This window comes from Pyrenophora tritici-repentis, chromosome 4 (genome assembly GCF_003171515.1).
Source record: "Pyrenophora tritici-repentis strain M4 chromosome 4, whole genome shotgun sequence".
Lineage (NCBI taxonomy): Eukaryota > Fungi > Ascomycota > Dothideomycetes > Pleosporales > Pleosporaceae > Pyrenophora > Pyrenophora tritici-repentis.
Genome location: NC_089393.1, coordinates 1,669,801 through 1,688,972, shown reverse-complemented (window position 1 = coordinate 1,688,972; position 19,172 = coordinate 1,669,801). Strand labels below are relative to the sequence as shown.

General features: G+C 50.0%; 8 protein-coding genes across 8 annotated transcripts; 3 read left to right on the top strand and 5 right to left on the bottom strand.

The window, feature by feature from the left end:
* Positions 1–278: 278 nt before the first annotated feature.
* On the bottom strand, positions 279–818 carry PtrM4_094290 (uncharacterized protein; the record flags this gene model as incomplete). Its single annotated transcript, XM_066107085.1, has 1 exon — positions 279–818. One exon carries the CDS (start codon positions 816–818, stop codon positions 279–281), a length of 540 nt encoding a protein of 179 aa, XP_065962753.1.
* Positions 819–2,205: 1,387 nt separating this feature from the next.
* PtrM4_094280 (Acyl-CoA hydrolase) lies at positions 2,206–3,875 on the top strand (the record flags this gene model as incomplete). Its single annotated transcript, XM_001934177.2, has 4 exons — positions 2,206–2,720; positions 2,775–3,023; positions 3,073–3,254; positions 3,307–3,875. The coding sequence occupies 4 exons, from the start codon at positions 2,206–2,208 to the stop codon at positions 3,873–3,875; spliced, it is 1,515 nt and encodes a 504-aa protein (XP_001934212.2).
* Positions 3,876–4,378: 503 nt separating this feature from the next.
* PtrM4_094270 (uncharacterized protein) lies at positions 4,379–5,734 on the bottom strand (the record flags this gene model as incomplete). Its single annotated transcript, XM_001934178.2, has 4 exons — positions 4,379–4,911; positions 4,972–5,269; positions 5,325–5,555; positions 5,621–5,734. The coding sequence occupies 4 exons, from the start codon at positions 5,732–5,734 to the stop codon at positions 4,379–4,381; spliced, it is 1,176 nt and encodes a 391-aa protein (XP_001934213.1).
* A 545-nt stretch (positions 5,735–6,279) lies between these two features.
* PtrM4_094260 (hybrid NRPS/PKS enzyme) lies at positions 6,280–8,586 on the bottom strand (the record flags this gene model as incomplete). The annotated part of the gene is made up of 1 exon (XM_001934179.2): positions 6,280–8,586. The coding sequence occupies one exon, from the start codon at positions 8,584–8,586 to the stop codon at positions 6,280–6,282; it is 2,307 nt and encodes a 768-aa protein (XP_001934214.2).
* Positions 8,587–8,758: 172 nt separating this feature from the next.
* PtrM4_094250 (uncharacterized protein) lies at positions 8,759–10,097 on the top strand (the record flags this gene model as incomplete). Its single annotated transcript, XM_066107084.1, has 3 exons — positions 8,759–8,897; positions 9,538–10,053; positions 10,090–10,097. 3 exons carry the CDS (start codon positions 8,759–8,761, stop codon positions 10,095–10,097), a joined length of 663 nt encoding a protein of 220 aa, XP_065962752.1.
* Positions 10,098–10,792: 695 nt separating this feature from the next.
* PtrM4_094240 (uncharacterized protein) lies at positions 10,793–11,409 on the bottom strand (the record flags this gene model as incomplete). Its single annotated transcript, XM_001934181.1, has 2 exons — positions 10,793–11,342; positions 11,393–11,409. 2 exons carry the CDS (start codon positions 11,407–11,409, stop codon positions 10,793–10,795), a joined length of 567 nt encoding a protein of 188 aa, XP_001934216.1.
* Positions 11,410–13,058: 1,649 nt separating this feature from the next.
* On the bottom strand, positions 13,059–14,156 carry PtrM4_094230 (uncharacterized protein; the record flags this gene model as incomplete). The annotated part of the gene is made up of 3 exons (XM_066107083.1): positions 13,059–13,517; positions 13,637–13,645; positions 13,695–14,156. The coding sequence occupies 3 exons, from the start codon at positions 14,154–14,156 to the stop codon at positions 13,059–13,061; spliced, it is 930 nt and encodes a 309-aa protein (XP_065962751.1).
* A 3,246-nt stretch (positions 14,157–17,402) lies between these two features.
* PtrM4_094220 (Peroxidase-2 domain containing protein) lies at positions 17,403–18,905 on the top strand (the record flags this gene model as incomplete). The annotated part of the gene is made up of 3 exons (XM_066107082.1): positions 17,403–17,694; positions 17,741–17,821; positions 17,869–18,905. The coding sequence occupies 3 exons, from the start codon at positions 17,403–17,405 to the stop codon at positions 18,903–18,905; spliced, it is 1,410 nt and encodes a 469-aa protein (XP_065962750.1).
* Between the last annotated feature and the right edge of the window lie 267 nt (positions 18,906–19,172).

The window sequence follows — 19,172 nt, the reverse complement described above, 5'->3', positions numbered from 1 at the left end:
TCTTTTGTACGGATCCGGCTCGTATTTGGTACGCTTGAGGCTGACATAGGGAATGATATATTTAACTACGGTTCCAATCCTACGAACTGAGGTGTTTCGCATTCGTGGAGCAAGAATGTTTGAATTTTCGAACCCGCGGCGATGGTCATGCGCTACGATACAACGTGTATGAAACGGGGTTTAACCTTCTTCGAAAAATCTCCGCAAGCCTGGGAACCTAACCTGTTCAGACTAGATGGTCAGAAGTCTAAGCCAGAATACGACCTTTTAGTGTGCGGTCAAAAGACTAGGAGTATTTCATCGCCACAATCGATATTGTGATCCCCGGATTCTCCGATGACTGGTGCCTTGTCCGGCAAAACTCTTACGTTGCCCATCTCCGAGGACCTGCCGGGACTTGATGAGAAACCTGCTGCCCCAATTCTACCGAGGCTGCATTGCGCTTGCCGTATGGCAGGTTGCTGCGCTAGGGCAGTGACTTGTGGCTTAGGGCCATCAGGTAGTGAAAACGTGGAAGTGATCTTCCCGTCGCTGGGGTAGTCCATGAGTGACATGGCGTTATGCGGCTGTGAATCGAGTAGTAAGTCATCCTCAGCTTCCCCTGGATCATCGTACATATCCGCATGACTAAAGGGTTGTTCGTGCTGTTGAATCTTTTGCGCAGCCGCGGAGGATGGCGATTGTCTCGGACGAAAAAATGGACCATCGACCTGAACTTGGTTTGAGTCAAGCAGGCCAGTGTCGTCACTAGGTGTACCGGGTACATGGAGGCTCCATGTCTGCTCCTCATCTGCCAGCATATCATCCGATCCTGGCATTGCTGGTGGCGTATGGAACGCTACACATGCCTGTAATGAAGTAGATGGCTTACGGAGAAGGCTTGTTTGTGAATGTATCCATAGTTGGCTCGCGATAGATTCTCTGGTTTGAGTACCATGCCAGTCTGTGATAGATTTTATCCCATCCTCGTCACCATACTTAGCCTTTCCTGAAGTGGCACTCATGTTCATCAATTTGTCTCTCAGGGAGAGTGAAGCAGTTCTTTCGTACCCCACCTGGTGGAGCGAGCGAGCGATCGTTGGCAGGAGGTGAGCTCTCTGAGACAAAGCCTATCTATAAATTAGGGACGTGTCAAACATTTTGCAAGAGCACCTTACGGTCAGATACCCAATCCTCCAGACTGAAGGGGCAACATCCGCCAGACCAAGTCGGAATGTGCTTGCTTTTATCTTCGATACATTCCCTGTTTTGTTGAGAGTACCACAGATTGTCAGGCGCAATGATGCATTTACCATGTCGTAAAGGTTTATTCGAGTGGAAGAAGAATCTATTGCTGACCAGGGCGTGTTGTCTATGTATCTCCTCGAGTTGTTGACTGGTACTTGCTGCATCGTGGATCCTGTCTCTGTAATAGGCCGCTTCCTCTTCCTGATCGTGGTTGGATGTGGCGTAGCTCCTTTCTGCAAACTATCCTGAGCTTGTGTGCTTGATATTCTGCGGTCGCCCGGATGTGTGTCGGATCGTTTGGCTGTCACCTTTCGACGCGGGCTCATCTCCAGAATGTCTATGGAAAGGGATACCGACTGGAGACAAACAGTTGTAACACCTATAGGTGGCCTTGTATCTGCCGCTGGTACATCTGGAAAGAGTCTGTGGCGTTTTTGTTCCTCTTGCAATCCAGTTGTAGCATGTATGATATCCAGATGTACTGTCCCAGGTTCGAAAGCATTATTGAGTAGAAGGGTCGGCTTCAACATTAGCTGGTTCCATATCTACATTAGATCAGTAAGATGATAGTGCGCGAGCAGCAACACCTACTGGTGCTTGGCAAATAGCCTCTGCAAGCTCTGCCAGCTTGTGGGGAGGCAATGCTTCCTCGCGCACAGTGATTTTCAAGTCAATATGCATGCCATGGCCACGCCCGACCCAAAGGCGTCCAGAGGCCAGCATTTCGAGACATTGGCCTGCTTTGAGCTGCTGAAGGTAAGTTGCATTCTGTTCTGGTGAGATTGTGATTAATGTTGTGAGCCAAAGCTCGTGATCTGAGGTAGGTGATCCCAGCACAGCACGCCCAAGCTCGAATGATCGTGACATGCCCTCCAACCAGTCCCCGATACGTAAAGGAAGACGAGAGCGACATTGGACGAACGGATGAGTGGAAGAAGATTCCGTGAAGCAGTTGCCCATCCTGGTCGGCGCCAAGACATGGAAGAGGCAAGAACCCCACTCCCACCCCCACACGTCGTTGCTCTCGCGCTTACGCGCTCCCCACTCCGAAACCTCGACCTCACCCAGGAAATGAGGTACGTCGCTAGAAACGCGCTTCAGCGCGTCGGTAACGTTACACGATGCCAAAACACCGAGTTTTATTCTTCGGTAGGCCTTGCGGTATCGCGCATGTCCAGAGGTTTCCATACCAGTCCGACGCGGTGTACCGATGGCGTCTTCCGCGAGCTCACTTCAATGAGAGTGCGCACGCCATGGATAGAGGCCCTGCGGCAACAACAGGCAGAAGGGAAGCAGCCTAATGAGCGCACCGGGAAGCCTGCAGTTCCTAAAGATCGCAAGCTGACCCCAAAGCACATGGACGAGAGCTACCACTCTGTTGTACTTCCGCTAGCTCAAGACCCGTGGTTGCTCGACACATATCTCAACTCGTCAGGACACATACGTCTTGGTACGATCTTCATGGATCTTGACGCTCTCTCTGGCATCATCGCGTAAGCGTTCAACAGCTACGCGGAACGACTGGAATCGTCTAAACGCCCCCACAGATACAAGCATACTGGCGACGATGTCACTACTGTCACGGCGAGCTGCGATCGCATCACTATCCACTCACCGCTGACTGAGATATGCGATCTTGAGCTATCTGGTCGCGTCACATATGCAACCGGCAGAAGCAGTTTAGAAATCACCATGCAGGTCGCCAAAGCACCAAAGAAAGGCGAGAAAGCCAAGGATGAAGATGTTCTGATCAATTGCACCTTCACCATGGTGTCTTTGGACCCAGGTACCAAGAAGTAGGCAATTAGGCTCCTATGAATGCATCGGAATTAACTCTGTGACCAGGCCCGTAAATGTCAACCCACTGATCGTAGAGACATCGGAAGAGAAGCGTCTGTATGCTTTGGGTGAACGCAATTCCAAAGTACGCAAGGAGCGCCGTGATACTTCGCTTCTGAAGCATACTCCTAATGACCTCGAAAGCGACCTCATCCACGCTTTTTGGCAGAAACAACTGCAGTACCATGGTACGTCTTTCAATACCATACCCCACAGTCGTTGGTCATCTAACATGACCAGATCCTTATGATGAGCTTCGCAAACCCGACAATGTGGTCTTCATGGACGCGACGCGCCTCCAGACCGCCACCATTATGCAACCTCAATACCGTAACCGACATCACTTCATGATTTTCGGTGGCTTTCTCCTTAAGCAAACGTTCGAACTCGCCTTTACTGCCGCCGCAGCTTTCGCGCACGCCCGTCCGACATTCGTTTCGCTCGACCCATCCACCTTCCAGAACCCCGTGCCTGTAGGCAGCATACTGTACCTCACAGCGACGGTCGTATATACAGACCCGCCCTTAATTGGCGCACCGAACGAGAAGGTCGATGATCAAAGTGAATATACACGCGTGCAGATTAGGGTTGACTCCAAGGTGCGGGATGTGGAGCATGGCCATTCTAAACCGACCGGGCAATTCAATTACACCTTCACGGTGCCCAAGAACATTAGGGTGATGCCAAGGACATATCAGGAGTTCATGATGTACATTGACGCAAGAAGGAGAGCGGAGCAGGTCAAGCGAACACTGGAAGAAGGATACGGCGTCAGCCCAAAGACGGCAGAGAATAGTCTGACGGAATAGTGATAATACGCCGAATGCATGAACACATGCCTATCCGGCCAGCTTATGCTACCATACCAACGATTGACCTTTTTTCCATTCTTGTTGAATCACATGCGCTAAGGATAGAGAGGAGGCTGAGCAGTCTGTTGAGTAAATCATACCCAACTGGGAAACTATACAACCCACCATTATGTGGGTTTGCCAAGGAATGGAAGGAACATGTGGGGATCCAGCGTGGGTGTTTCGTGGGGAGCTATCCTTATATGGGCAAGATTATGATGCCACGTTGGACTTCCTGCACTGCTGTCTCGCAGCTTTACGGCTTGAACATCACACAGCAAGTGAGTTCGATCGTGAATACGGTATGAAGGATACAGGATGCTATGCTACTGAAGACGCCAACGCTAAGCTATGCCATTCCACCAACCTCACCCAAGATACCCAGGAATACGAAATTCTCTCTTCCCATGCCAGGACGAAGGAAATACCATTCGCACGCTTTACTTGCCCCATGTGAGAAACTAACCCATCAACCTCCGCCGCCTCCCACTATCTACACTGACGGTATTGTCGGGTCCGATACTGATGCTCAAACTGCTGTTGTCATCCTCGCTCCCTGCCCTCCTTCTGTCTCTGTCTCTTCGATCAACAGTCTGACTTTTACTTCTTTCGGGCTGGATAACCAGCCAGGTAGAGCCGCCACCGTCATGTTCTTGTTCCATGAGCTGAAGCTGTGGGCCACCGCTCCTCTCATCCCCGCGCCGCATCTCCCTATCACCTCGTCTGACATCAGTCTCACTGATGCCTCGGTCGTTGCGGCCGCGTTCTCGGCTGGGCTTGGCAACCTTGGGTGGTGGTGGCGGAGGGAAGAGCGAGTGGAATTTGGCGAGCTTGATGGGAAGAGTCGTGATGTTTGCCGGGAAGGGGAGAGATTCGATAAGGGTTAGCTTTTCGAGGGGTATGGAAGTAAGGAGCGAGGCGGGGAGGTCGACGGGTGAGCAGGCTACTATTGCGTGTCGGAGATGGGTGTTGGTAGCAAAGAAAGCTAGGTTTTCTGCATCACCATGTTAGCATAAGGTTTCATCTCTTGCCCTCACATGCAAAGATGACGTACCTCGGACCTTCCGTCCAGCTCCGCCTTCCTTGCCAACACCAGTGTCGATCCAGTCAAAGCTTGTTATCCTTCCACAGAAACCGGTAGAGAAGGCTCGTAGCTGTCCTAGGTTCCGCACCTTGTCTAGTCGTACGAGGTAGTTTGCCATGCCCTCCAAGTTGGCATATACACGAACGATGATGTCCAGAGAGTCGGCATCTTCAAAGAGCTCTCGTAGGTACTCTCGTATCCGGATGTTAAGCTCGTCTGCTAGTGCCTCACCACCTTGAGCTTTACGGGTTACATATTTGTCTTGGAACTGAGGTACATTAGACTTGGCGTGCAGTGATGTGTAAGGTGGGGAGGAGACGTACCAAGAATCCATCGGCATCAGCATCTATGAGCACCATGACGAACGGCCTCTTGGCCTGGTTCTGCACCAAAGCCTCCTCTTTCGCCTTGGACTCTTCTAACTGGCCCTGCATTGTCCGTGTGACCTCTGCGATCTCTGCCTGCAACGTCCGCCTGACATTTTGTTCAGAGCCCAGGTCGAGTTCAGTTTGTGCGAGGCGGGCTTCTGTCTTCTCGAGCTTGTCTAGCAGCTCCTACAGTACGTGGTAAGTAAGAAGCTTGGAATCGATATCGAGCTTGAACATCATCGTGGGCATACCTCGATAAGTTCACATCTCTTCTCTTCGAGGATCCTAAATTGGGCCAGCCGCTCGCGAAACGTCATCGGCGGGGGAGCCGTAGGTGGGGCAGCAACAACTAATTCCGACGACATCTTCGCGGTCCAACTTTTCACGATTTTCAAACTTCACGTTCAGGGCCAAAGAAAGGGAACAGCTACAAGGTAATCCAGCGGAAAAAGCTGGGGATCCCAAACATATAAACGACGCGTTTGTTTTGGGCTCCCGCGCAGCGCTAGCGGGGTGTTGCATGAATGTCCTTTGAAGGGCGGTGACTCCGTCCGGTGCGAAAAGATGGAGACGGCCGACGTAGCCAGCGCTGATTGGCCGCCCAAGTGGGGAGAGTTGGGCTGAGACGCTTTCTTAGGGTTAGACGACACCGGATTCATAGAGTGCGCACGAGGACTCGTGAGCTGGCCGAAAGCGATGCGAATGACATATGACGCGGAGCGAGCCGCAATGCGTCGTGTGTGAAGAGGCGTATAATGGGGGCTCTGGAGGGGTATGTTGCGTGCACTGTTAGCCCCACCCTTCTGTCCAGACACATCACGTTTAGATACGCTGGCTGATGAAGCAAAAGGTTTCTTGTGCAGACTCTTTTGTCTGACATGTGTATGGTACCGCATGCCATGTGACGTGCTTACACCATTACCACTTCATTGTCTGGCACTACCATATCCATCAAAGCGTGACGGTCGATTTTCCCAACCAATGTGCGGGGCATCGTTTCTAACATCACTGCACACGCGGGTCTCATGTATGTTGGAAGAGCAAGAGACCGAAGCATGGACTGGAGATACTGTTGTGATTCGCCATCCGGTGTGTCCGACATGATGATAAAAGCCTGAAGTTGCGGCTCTTTTTGCTCGGTGCCCTTGCTCAGAACGACGGCCGCCTCCGCTACTCTGCCCATTGACTTGTCGACAATGGCTCGTGAGATGTCCCCTAGCTGAACGTAGTGGCCTTTTACGTACGTTGCTGACTCAAATGACTGCCGAAAGATGACAAAAAGCACACCTTCTTCGTAATCGTTCAAAAAGCCTCGATCGCCGGTCCAGAAACATCTCATTTCAGTATCCGGATGAAGCTGGATTCTATGGTTGTCGGCCTCGGAAGCAGGGTAGTCACCGATGACGCCCGAACCTGTGACCCAGATATCTCCAGTCCATCCTGGAGGGAGTGCTCGGCCAAGAGAATCGGCTACCCAAATTTGATAGTTCGGGAGGGCCCGTCCAACCGGGATCAACTTGCCGTCTGTATCATCCACGTATTCATTATAGTCGACGGAACCCATGCAGCAAGCAACAGAAGTTTCCGTTGCACCATACATGTTGATAAGCTCCAGATTGTTGTTCCCCAGAGCGGCGAAGTGGCGAACCACGCTCGAGGACACGTTCTCTCCGCTGATGATTGCGAACTTCCAGGAATTGCATTCTCTGAGCATGTTGAGCGGCTGTCGGAACCATGCAGAGTATTCCGAAGGTGTGGCCACAGTGACAGTAACCTTTTCTTGGGCCATGACTTTCGGGACGTCCGCCTCTTCTAGCCTTGTAGCTAGAACAAGTGTGCTTCCAGATGTAAGAGCAAAAAGAATCTGGAAGAGTGCCAATTCAGATGTCCAGTTGCTATGCTGGAGTACCACCTGGTTCTCTTCATCGAAGTTATATGCAATGGAAGTAATCAGTGTCTCTATATTCCCATGCGACAATAAGACAGATCTTGATGTAGTGCCTGACATTGGGACATGTAGTGCGGCCGCAAGGTCGCTAGGCAACGATTTATCAATCTTCTCGAAGTCGTTATTGAATTCCATATCGCCACAGTAGAAAGCATCGTTCAAACCAAGCAGACAGGCGTACGGTATCAATTCCGGTCTGCTGACCACACAAAATTCTGTTTCGAAATGTTTGGCGATAGCATAGCTGTCTTCCAAAGAAGCTAAATTATCAATGGGAACGTAGATGCAGCCGGCACACCATATCGCAATGATGCTACACAGTAGGTCGAGAGTAGGCGGGCCTAGTACGCACACTGCAGTACCCCTGACAATTCCGTAGCTCAACAGATCCGACGAAATAGCTACGGCACGTCGTACAAGTTGTTCATAGGTAAGGAGTTCCTGTCCATGCTGATCCTTCGCAGCGATATGATCAGGAATCCTCGCAGCGACTTCTTGCAATTTCTGAACAACGCCATTAGATGATGACTCAACAACGGGCCCTGCCCCAGGCATCATACTCGACTGACGCTCTTCCGGGTCAAGAAGGTCCATTTCAGAGATACTGGTATCGCTATCGGCAACCACCTCCTCCATAGCGCTTACATAGAGCTCCGCAACGACTTTCGCAAACTCCTCGTCGTACGTGGTTTGATCCAAGCCCACAGAAACGACTAGATTGCGATCATCATCTTCCTTCACAAGCAAGACAAGATCTTGCGCATGTTGAAAGTACATGTCCGTACTACCCTCCGCCGGTTGACCACTTAAAAGCCAGTTGAAAGTAACTTGGTGCAACGGCGTTTCTGTAGAGGCCCCTAACTCAGCTAGAAGCACCTTTAAAGGCTCATAAAGATATATTTTCGTGTCCTGCATTGTCTCCACCGTCTGTTCGAGAAGTTGTTGTGACGTATGCGCGGGATCGCATTTGAACCGGACGGGCATTATATCCCGCCTCGCACCCAATATACGTCCAAGTCCGATTACAAAGTCGTCGGTTTCAGTGAGCTGCACAAGAAGCACTTGGAGCGCAGCAAGACCGAAATCAACTTCGGAATACTCGTTATTCTGGCACAGGAAGCGGATGTTGAAGGATAGGGCCGGGGAGACAGCGAGGTCGTGGAAGTGAAAGGATGGGGGTGCTTTGTGGAACCGGAATCCGCGTTTTGTAAAAGGAAAGACTGGTATTGACGGAGAGCGATCGATAAGTTGTGCTTTCCAATGTTCCATGGCCGGTGTCGGTACCCAAGATGTGCCTGTCTGTGGAAGAGAGGATGCGCCCGGTACTCCAAAAAGGCGTCTGTTAGCCGGTGCGAGAAAAGATTTCGTCTCTCGTAAGCGAACTCGAGAGGGCTGAATTCGCTCAGGTGATTCCATTAGCGTGTTGGCTATGTGATAGCGCATGCGGCCTGACGGTGAAGGAGAGGATCCGCCGGGTGGAGATTGGAAGGGCGATGACTCTGATGAGCGCTCATCTCCAGAGTCCTCGTGGATTATAGGCATATTAGACATTGTTATGGAAGAGTACCAGCTAATTGAACGTAATTGAATGGTGAAATAAGGTATGGGGACATGATGCGCAGAGCTTCTAAGGTTTCAAAGCGGTAGCTAACAAACTATAGAATTGTGCCCACAAGTTTCCCTAGTGACTGCCGTAAGCATGCAACGAGCCTGCAGTTTTGCGTCAGCAAACAGCCAAGGCTCGCTCACTTGCCCTTGTGCCTCTAATCTGGATGCCTTGCGCCAAATGCGGATTAGCTCAGCTCACACCTGCATGGTACCTACCTAGGTATACAGCGCCCCACTTTCTCTACATCCCTTGTTGTTCATCGACCCCACCTGAATCGACTTGTGCAACTCGATTGAATCGATTGACTACATTAGAGTCGCCTGAGCCTGCTTGTTCATCAACACCACCTGCATGGATTTTTTCAACTCCATCAAATCGACCGACCACGTTGGAGTCGCCTGAACCAGCCTTTCCTGACAAGCTCCTCCATTCTCGCGCGTCGACCCGATCTTAACTCGCCAGTTTCCACGTCTCAACGCCAAACATGGGAAACATACCATCAAAAAACCTCGTTGGGCTTGGGAGCCTATCTAAGCTTCCCCTCGAAGTTCGCGAACTAGTGTACGCCGCAATGCTCAAAAACACCCCCTTGAGCATCTAAGGTCTGCTAGTCAAGCCTTACCTTCGTGCCGGCCAGGAACTCCCACCGCGCCTCTTGGACATATCGCAGACGATCACCGAGGAGATTATACTAGTCGCTCTCCGGACGTCTAAACTGGATCTTTACAAAAGCGGTGACAAAAATGATTTTGTCCATTTTCTAGAGCGTTACCCACAAGACAAGGGCTTCGCGAATTTGAAGTACCTAAATTTCGCACGCGACTGGTTCAAATCTGACGACGCGATCATACTACCGGAGTCGCTCGCCTTTGCAAAGCGCTGCCCTGCACTAAAAACTCTTGAGATCGATCTGGAGATCTTGACTGACGAACAGGATCTCAGCATGTTACCTTCAAATGATGGCTCAATCTTCGCGATCATCAAGTCGAGTGGCATCTCAGACTGCAAGATGCTCAAGCTTGTCATCATTGACGGTATATATTTTCATATGAAAAATGAAGGCTCCATAGAGCCTGTTTTCTTCGAAAAGCTCGAGCGGTGGCTGATAAAGGGATTCATGGAGCTTGGTATGTATGTGAGAGTAGGGGTCAGCTACTAAGGAGACTATTGAGGGACATAGTCAATCTTAGGTCGGACACTCACCCGGGTGTCACAAAATACAGGACATACCAGTATAAAAACGTCACTGTAGTCGCCAGACACGTCTACTAGGTGCTTACCCACACCGTCTAGCATTTTATGACACCTAGCTGCATGAACAAATGGAGCGGGTTTTCGTCTGATACGTATGTAAGAGGATGTGTAAAATACGAGTATGAAGCAAGCATGGAGTTCCCATCAATAGTGGCTGAGTAGAATGGGATGGAAAAAATGCACATCAGGGTCGCCTTCGCTCTGGGGTTTCACACAAAGCGATAGACTGGGCCCTCTTTACATACAAACAATATCTTGATCAACGTGAATGTGATGTCGCTTTTAATTTGTCTGTTGGTCTGATTGTAGCATTAGTGGTGCGCTGGGTGGACTATAAGATAATGGACAAATTCTCTCTAGTCACATAGAAAATTTCGGTTCGGGTGCCATGATACTGTAGATGTTTGCTTAATCTTCCTATCAAAAGGCATATATATATATATGCCATAACAGGACTATCTAGAAGTTGAATTATCCACATAGGTTCATAGAACATTCCATACTTGACGGTCGTATGCCACTAATACCATCCATTAACCCATGACTGTGTGTACCTGTCACCAAGGGACAGGTCTACATGTCAACGGAATATAAGAGGCTTCATGGCGCAGTCTAAAAGTCTGAGTCAGAATCGAGATAAAGAACTGGCGGAAGATTGTTGAATGTGTGAACAATCATGATATTCAATTCGAATGAATCATCAAATTTGACATCCAATTCATGACCAAATAGTTCTCCTAATCTATCCCTCACTCTAGCTTTAAACCCGCGCGACCATTCGCCACGCATGTAGATGTGCTTCAAACCAGACAGCTTCTTTGCGCACTGCATGTACATCGCATGCTCAAGGCCGTTTTCCTTTAGCACTTTCAAGTCGTGGGGATGGGTCATGGTATACAACTGAGAGATTTCGACAGACGTTATCCGGGAGGAAAGATTAGGGTCCTTATTCTTAAGAACTTGGCCGATGTCTCCAAAGGCCTCAATCCGCAAAGGAACATTGGAGTAGAGCAATTGTAAAGCTTCGTGGTTGATCTGTGTACAGGTGACAAGGAGCGACAGTACGGTTTTGTTGGCTCCGGTGATTGTCAAATCGTAGATCTGATGCCGTATCTCGGCCGGTAAACGCAGGAATGGCGAGTTCTTGCGATTCCCCATATAGCTATTTGGTCGGTTAGTTACTGAATTTCAATAAGCTAAACGGATACATACGTCTCTATTGAGTCCATCTCGGGGTGGTTGTAATGATGAATTCTTTAAGACCAGGTTTGTGTTTGCGCATCTAAGTAACAGAAAGTCGATTGTAGGTAGGTGCCAGTAGTGGGTTCAGTCTTATGTATTCGATTAGGCAAGGAGGAGTATCTGCTTGATGCAGTAGCGGTCGTGGTGGTAGGCGATTGAATGCCGGGGAGATCGTGTGCGATATAATTTTGCATGAGTTTATGCTAGCATGAGAGGCAGGGGATGACTAATTAAACACTATTACGCTCTGAGGTAGAGACAGTCATCGTGATGAAATAGGAGTAAAGCAGTTATGGTGTCATGCGAGTTTCCCTTCATTGCTATCACTAGCACCTTCGCTAATCGATCACCAACCTTGGAACCGAGCTTCCTTGAGTGAGGCGCTAACCGCAATCGCATTCATCTGTCTCGCACCAACAGGAATGCCTGATGATGACTTCTAAGTCAGGGTTCCCCACCACAGCGCGTATAGCCGGTGTAACTAAGCGCTTCGCAGTATCCGCATCAGTGAAAATCTTCGGAGAGTTGATGATGATGGACACTCGCTTCAACGACTCAAATTTGCAGAGCCATGGGCAACCTATCCTCGGTGTCATATTATGGTTTGCAATTGATGTAGTCTTTGTGATGAGATTTGCCAGGTAGTCGGGTATTTCGATATGCGAAATCTTAGTGCAAAGCGGCATTCAAACGAGCGCTAACGCACCTGTCAGCGATGTGAAGCAGAAGATCGGAAATGATATCGCTTCATAACGGATTTGCTTGCAGGTTTGTAGGATAGCCCAGCCGGCAGTGATTGTTTGACCACTAGTTGTCCGCACACAAAAGAACTGCACAAAGATCTTCCCATTGGAGATGTTCGAATATATTCTGCTCCGGAGCTCGGCCGGTAGTCTCAAAAGCGGCGAGCCGCATGCATTCGCTAAGGTGCTCGTGTCATGTCAGTGGCAAGCGTGATTGCGAATGAGTCAGGATATAAATGCATGTAACCAGGCTCAGGCATAGCACCATTATTGGTATGTTGGATGCCCATGCTGAGTGCGCTGATAGTCGAATGTGAAGGGAGCAGGATTTCAAGATTTCTCTTCCCTAGGTGTCATCCCAGGAGGATCATCAAGTCTCCACACCGTACCATGGTTCATACCGACTCTCCAATATTGGCGAGCTGCTTAACAAAGCTACCCCATATTTCATGTACGGAGAAGGTACGCATTTCTTTTGAATTCCTTCCTCTTGAGTGATAAATTAGGTAGGCTCAAGTTATCCCAAGCTAGGCCCTCACTACCGACGCCACAAGACGTTCAGTCCCGACGGAGCTTAGGAGAAACCAAAAAGGTGGCTGCTGATTGTGGAAAGACACTGCACTGCACAGCAGAAGAACTTGCATCTGAACTTATGTCGTGATTCGTTATACACAATATCATGAGACCCTCCACCTCCATTACCAATAGCAATGATACCGTTATCAACACTGCACCATGTGAAAGAAACCCTTAGTACACTTTGGCCCCTTAACCTCTAGCCGAGCTTCCTGTGCGTCGACCCAATAGCATGCATGAGCCTTTGGATGCATTACTGTTAGGAATGACCTAGCAGTTTGGACGCTCCATTATCGCATGTTCCTTTCGCCAACCCTTTACTGCACGCGCTCTTGTCGAAGGAAATCGATCAGACTATATGCTCCACTCGCTACGCCGGCCCCCAAAAGTGGGCCTAGCCAGTAAATCCAATGGTAGCTGGTGAATCCCACAACAACCGAAGGACCGAAGCTTCGTGCAGGGTTCAAACTCCCGCCCGTGAAGTAGACACTGCAGATCTCTGCTATGAACAGTGATAACCCAATGTAGAAGGGCTTCGAAGGTCCACCCTCAAGCATGAGAATGGTCAGAATTAGCTGGGAAGTGACGAAAGCTTCCAGAAATAATCCGCGGGTGACAGACATCGATGGGTCGAGCTTGGTAGCGATGATAAGTGGGCCCGGGAAAAGAGCAGAGATGAAGCCGGCAGCTGTCATGCCAGCGATAAGCTGCGCAGCGATTGTATGTAGCGCGCGAAACCATTGGATCTTTCGTGTAAGAAATAAAGCGGCTGTGACCTATCAGCGAAAAGGTTAGCATAGGTTACACTGCAGGTTCGTTGTGCTTGCACGTGTTCAACTGCCGGTAACGGTGTTACACCAGGCTTTGGGTCATGCGGAGTTCTGGCTAAACCTACTGCTGGGTTCTATACATGTTAGTTAAGCTTGCTTGTGTTGTGTTCGTTGGGTACTTACGAATTTCCCGCCACTGATGTCGGCGAAGATGGCAACATTGATCGCCAGAGAAACACCAAAGGCGAAAGCAATGTAAAGCAACTTTCCAACGTCGGGAAGCGCGTTGCCACTTGAATTCAGAGTAGTAGAACCAGCTGCGTTGAGTGCAATCTGAGTACCAGCGAAAGCCAAGGAAAGGAACATGAACGTCCCGATGAACTCTCCTAGGAAGGCGTTGATTTCGTTGCGTATAACACGGTGCCGGCGAGACCAATGGTCTTCTGGGAGAGCGGCAGATGGCTCATGGAAAGGTAAACCAGAATCATAGCCCTTTTCGTTCATTGCTTTCTCAGACATGTCGGACCAATAGCGATCGGAACCAAGAGTGCTAGTCGAAAACGGTCTCAGGATGACGGGGGACGAAAGCGCAAACGACACAGAAGACGCCCGCTTGGAGAATGGAATTTGCTTATGGGAAGCCATTATATCTCATGCCCCAAAATGGGGCGGGCAATCGCGATTCTCATACTCATCTGTGTCACTAGGCCAGGGGACTGCCGTGCAAGCCTGACAAGACCATGGTTCCGCCTTCCTGGGCTCAACGATGTCCATCCAAAACCGCTTGAACCTATTGTTGGTGCTGGAATCCATGCATTGCGAGTGACAGGGAAGCGCTGATGCATTAGTGCAATGTGTGTACCAACGCGTGTGTGGTATGATCGTTCGATTCGAGTCCTCAATAACGATAGAGCTACGACGGCGTAACGTGCTGCTGGTCTTATGATTCAAACACCAACATAACCACAGCGGCTAATGGCTGTCGTCTCCATCTAGGCTCAGCAAATATCGTCGATCTCGGCTTCTATCACTTCGCGGTAGTGATCGCTAATACTTAGTCTATCGCCCATCGAAGATGATGAGACCACCTAGCAAATAGACGGGGTACGCGGCGCTGATCTGGCTGCTGGTAGAATATGGATCTCAGTGATGAGGATACGTCTTTGTGTTCGAAGAGTGCCAAGCTTGGAGTTGTTAGCCAGGCACGGTTATTGTTTTGACAAGTCGTTCGAAACGTCAGATGCTCCAAGGTTCTTGGACACGCGTGCATCGACTTCATGTGTCAGCTTCAGAAAGGACGTCAATCAATGCTGCAGATAAGGTTGCGAATGAATGAATGCCGATGACAAACGCCAGTATATGTCGCACTCCCTAGTACTGGATAACGAGTGTGCAGGTGTGACCAAGGATGCGCATAGACCGACGAGTCGCCTCTCTGGATACCCTTTTCCGACGCGTGGCCAATGAGGACCGGACACTTGGGAACCACTGTCTTCATATTTGCGGATCCAACGGTATGAAGGTGTGCTGTCTAATGCACGTTTAGTTGAGATGGCTGGTTTACGTGCATTCACCAGTAGAGCTTGGAAAACCGTGTACTCTCCCACTTGTACACTGACCGTAAATTGGTATTGCCGCCGTACAACATGTCCAAACTAGTCTCGTCGCAGGTGAAGTCTGCGATGGAATGCACAGAACTGTGGTTGTGCGCCACTGTGGATCATCCGTCTCTTGTCCCGCACCAAGCATACCATCGCTGAAGCCGTGGCTTCCCAGCCGTTGATCCCCTCTGTTACACTGAAAACAACATTTTCTAGCGAGTATAGCCGACTAATATTGATGCGTGTGATTGAATTGCGCGCCGACAGCCGATTTCGTTAGTGTACTATGACTGCATATTGTTTCTATTGGTCTTTCTGCGGAAATCTTCTAGAAGCAAATATCCACGTGCTACTTCTGGTGTCGTCGCTCTACGGCTGTGACCGGCAGATCGTGGGACCCTGCACGCTTTTTGCTGCCTCTAAGCCTGTGCGCATTGCGCGGGAATTTCTGCCCAGTAGCGCCTGATGTCCGACAAGAGGGGCTGAAGGTCTCCGTAACGTATTACGACAGCAACGGAGCGTTTCATCCGAACTTGCGCGTCGTTTCACTAGAAGGCTCAAAACCTGATGCATCTGACGGATGGCTCTGCAAGGCGCATCATAGCTCCGCGGAGTTCAACGAACACCTTGATGGGCGTTCTTGTCTTGGAAGTTCGTCGTCATAACGGGTACGCCTACTCCACTATACTCGTACGCCGCGAGGGCGAGCGCGAGCAAGGCGAGCTCGAAGAAATAAAGCATGTGCACCTATTGTAGTTTGTATGCAAACTGCTTGTTCGGCCTACTCAATCGTCTATGAGAGCCTCATATTGTTCCGCGGAGGCTTTTAGGGGCTGAGATGGACTGGCGTCGGCTTGACGCAGCAAAGGAATCGACATCAATCTAGCGATGCGATTGAGCGGGCCGAGATCTGTGAGAACGATACAAGACATGGTATGAGTTGGGATAATGGTCGGTTGATTGTGGGGAGGCACGGAGGCTGAGAAAGCGTGTGGGGGTTGAGGTGTCAACATCACCCCCTTCGGCGGTCCCGCCACTAGTGCAGTTGCGGTTTAGCGCAATAGTATCCAGAAAGCTTACTGTGCAGCGTGGTCTTTCCCACTCTTTCTCAACATGTGTACTGACTAGCTCATCAATGCTTTCAGCTCTCATCATTCCACAGGGCTCAGAGGTGCTTGCTGGGCTGTGGACATCTAATAAGCCATCATGCTAGGCCTTTCCTACGCCACACGAGCAGCGTCTGAAAAGTGTTAAACCCCAATAACCACGAGCGGTGTATTAGGTTATACACACCATTTGCGGAATCAGATGCGAACACAACACGGAAAGCCTTCGCTTGTAGTCTGGTCATGAGTCCCCGCCCTACTGCATACAAAGGGCGCCCTACGTCCGCAACCACACCCTCAGCGCACGTTGATCGCATAACAATATTAGAGTATTACTCATTTCCCAGCTCGGCCGTGGAAAGTATCGAGGTCTTAGCCTAGAAATTGGGTCTCGACCGAGATTTTTACCAGGGGCCATGGGTGGTTGCGCCGTCAACGGGGGCCACATTAAGCGTCTTCTGCTACTAGCGTCCATCTACAGTCCTTCATTTAGACAGCGGCTGAAAATGGCGTCGATCAAAATCTTGGAATGCCGCTCTCCCGCTTCAAGAATAGTTTAGTGGCAGATCATTTGTAGGCTTTCACATAATCCCAGATGCAGATCAACAGCCACATACGAAAACATGCATCGGGGGTTCTCGAATTGTATACATCTCCTGGATAGGTACTGTAAGGGGGTGCTGCAGATCGGCAACCTTTCCCCGAAGGAGAATCCGATAGTCCAAAAGATCGAGATCGAGACTTATGTCGAATTGTGGGTGGACTGCTGTAAGGATTAATCTCTAGACCAGAGACCTTGGAAGACTAGCTAGGTACGTTTCAGACCAATAGGGACTATCCAATTCAGTGTTAATCATCTCTATCATATCTACTAATTCAGACTATCTTCGTCATATTTGTTAGGCTGTATCAGCTCCGTGGTCTAGCTCTGGAAAAACTACAAGGGCAAAGCTGTGCGATGACGATGCGGACTCGGCGATGGAGATCGCCTTAAAGATTGACCAGATGCAGTGGTATATATGGGCAGCTTCTTTTGTAAGAATCCCCTCAATCGATTCCCTATCTCGATAAGTTCCCATCTCACGGTACCACGGTACTCATTCTTGGCGTACCAGCGAAACTAAAGAACCATCGCTCTCCTGATCTACTGGGAGCTCTATCGAGAACCTCCCCCTTTCTTGGACATGCGTTCTTCATTCGTACTAGTTGCTTTTGCAGCTCCTACAGCACTGGCTTTTCCATGGCTGCGACCAGAGGGCGTTGAAGCTCTGTTAAACCACCCAGAAGCCAAGGCAGAAATCAACCGCCGGCTGCAAGTCCGGAATGCCGCTCAAGAACAGCCTCGGCAGCTGATGACTGGGTTGATACCTGGGCTGTTGGACCTACTCGGAGGCACTCTGCAGGCTACTCTTGATCCAATTTTCGGTCTCATTCCAACAGAAGACTCAGTCAACGGACTCAGAAGATTTCCTGAAGGTCAGTAACGTACTGGGACTCTTAATTCATATATTGACAGTGTTAGCAAACCATCCTTTCCAAGCCCCTGGTCCAACCGACCAACGTGGCCCATGCCCCGGTCTGAACACTCTAGCAAACCATGGCTGTATGTATCTTGCTTCACTTAATATGACATCAAACTGAACAATGCAGACATTCCTCGAAACGGTATCGCGACCATTGGACAAATCCAAGCTGGGACACAAGCCCTGTTCAATATGGGTGCGGACCTCAGTGCTCTCCTCGCAACCGGCGGGGCCCTTGATGGCGGCGACATCCTCTCTACAAAAATGAGCATCGGCGGTCCGGACTCGAGGGTTGGAATACTCAACGGTGCACTGAACTCTCTTTTGGGCACACCATCAGGCATCGCAGGGCATGGGAAGTTCAACGAAGGTGATGCCTCAGCTACACGTCTTGATTTCTACCTCGAGGGCGACAACATCTCCTTCCAGCCCGAGCTCTTCAAGCAGATGCATCAGCAAGCTCTTGCAAAGGGAGATGGGACATACAGCGTGGAGACCATCAAGGCACACTTCAAGAACCGGTACGCCGCTTCAAAAGCAGTGAATCGCCAATTCTATTTCAACCTCCCTTCAGCAGCCGTCGTTATGGGCGCTTATTATTTCATTCCCGGCTTCTTCTCGAATGGAACGATTGGCGCAGGTGGTGTAGCGAACGAAGCCTCCATCACCAGTTTCTACGGTGCAAAGCCCAAGAAAGCTGGTGCATGGGCCGACCCGAACCTCGAATATACACACGTTCCCGAGCGCATCCCAGAGCAAGGCTGGTACCGTCGCGCGACGCCGATGACCATCCTAGAAGCTGTCGCTGGTATCCTCGATGTCTATCTTTCCGCTGCACCAGCATTGGGTGGCGCGGGTGCAGACCAGTCATTTGTCCTAGGCCCTCTCGATGTCCCAAATAACCCACAAGCTTTGGGCTGCTTCCTTTATAACGCAGTATATGCTAATTTCCCTTCTGAGCTGTTCAATACGGTGGGTTTGGTGGCGACTGTGGTAAACTTCTTGAGTAGCTCGTTAGTGCCGGGGTACAGGGCATTGGGCTGCACAACAAATTTCCCGGATGCAAGTGGATTGAGCTCTGAGAGTTACGACTCGTGGGCCAAGACGTTTGTTGGAGACGCAAAGACAAATGCTATTGGAAGTGGGTGGTATAAGAAGGCTTGAACAAAGTCATTATAGATTCCACAAAGTACCCTGTAAATATAGTATATTATCTTGAAGTCATGTTGCCTTGCAACCATCTCCACTGGATCTCAGCTCTTGTAATGTATTATCCGATTGCCTCGACCATCTCCAGCCGGCCGGGCTCTAGAGCGGCTTAAGGAGAGGTACTTCGTGCATTCGCTGTCCCTATGAAAACTGTTGACAATCGCGTGGCACTTGCTTGCAGTGAGAATAAGAGGTGAAGCGCAACATACCCTCACAGTGAGT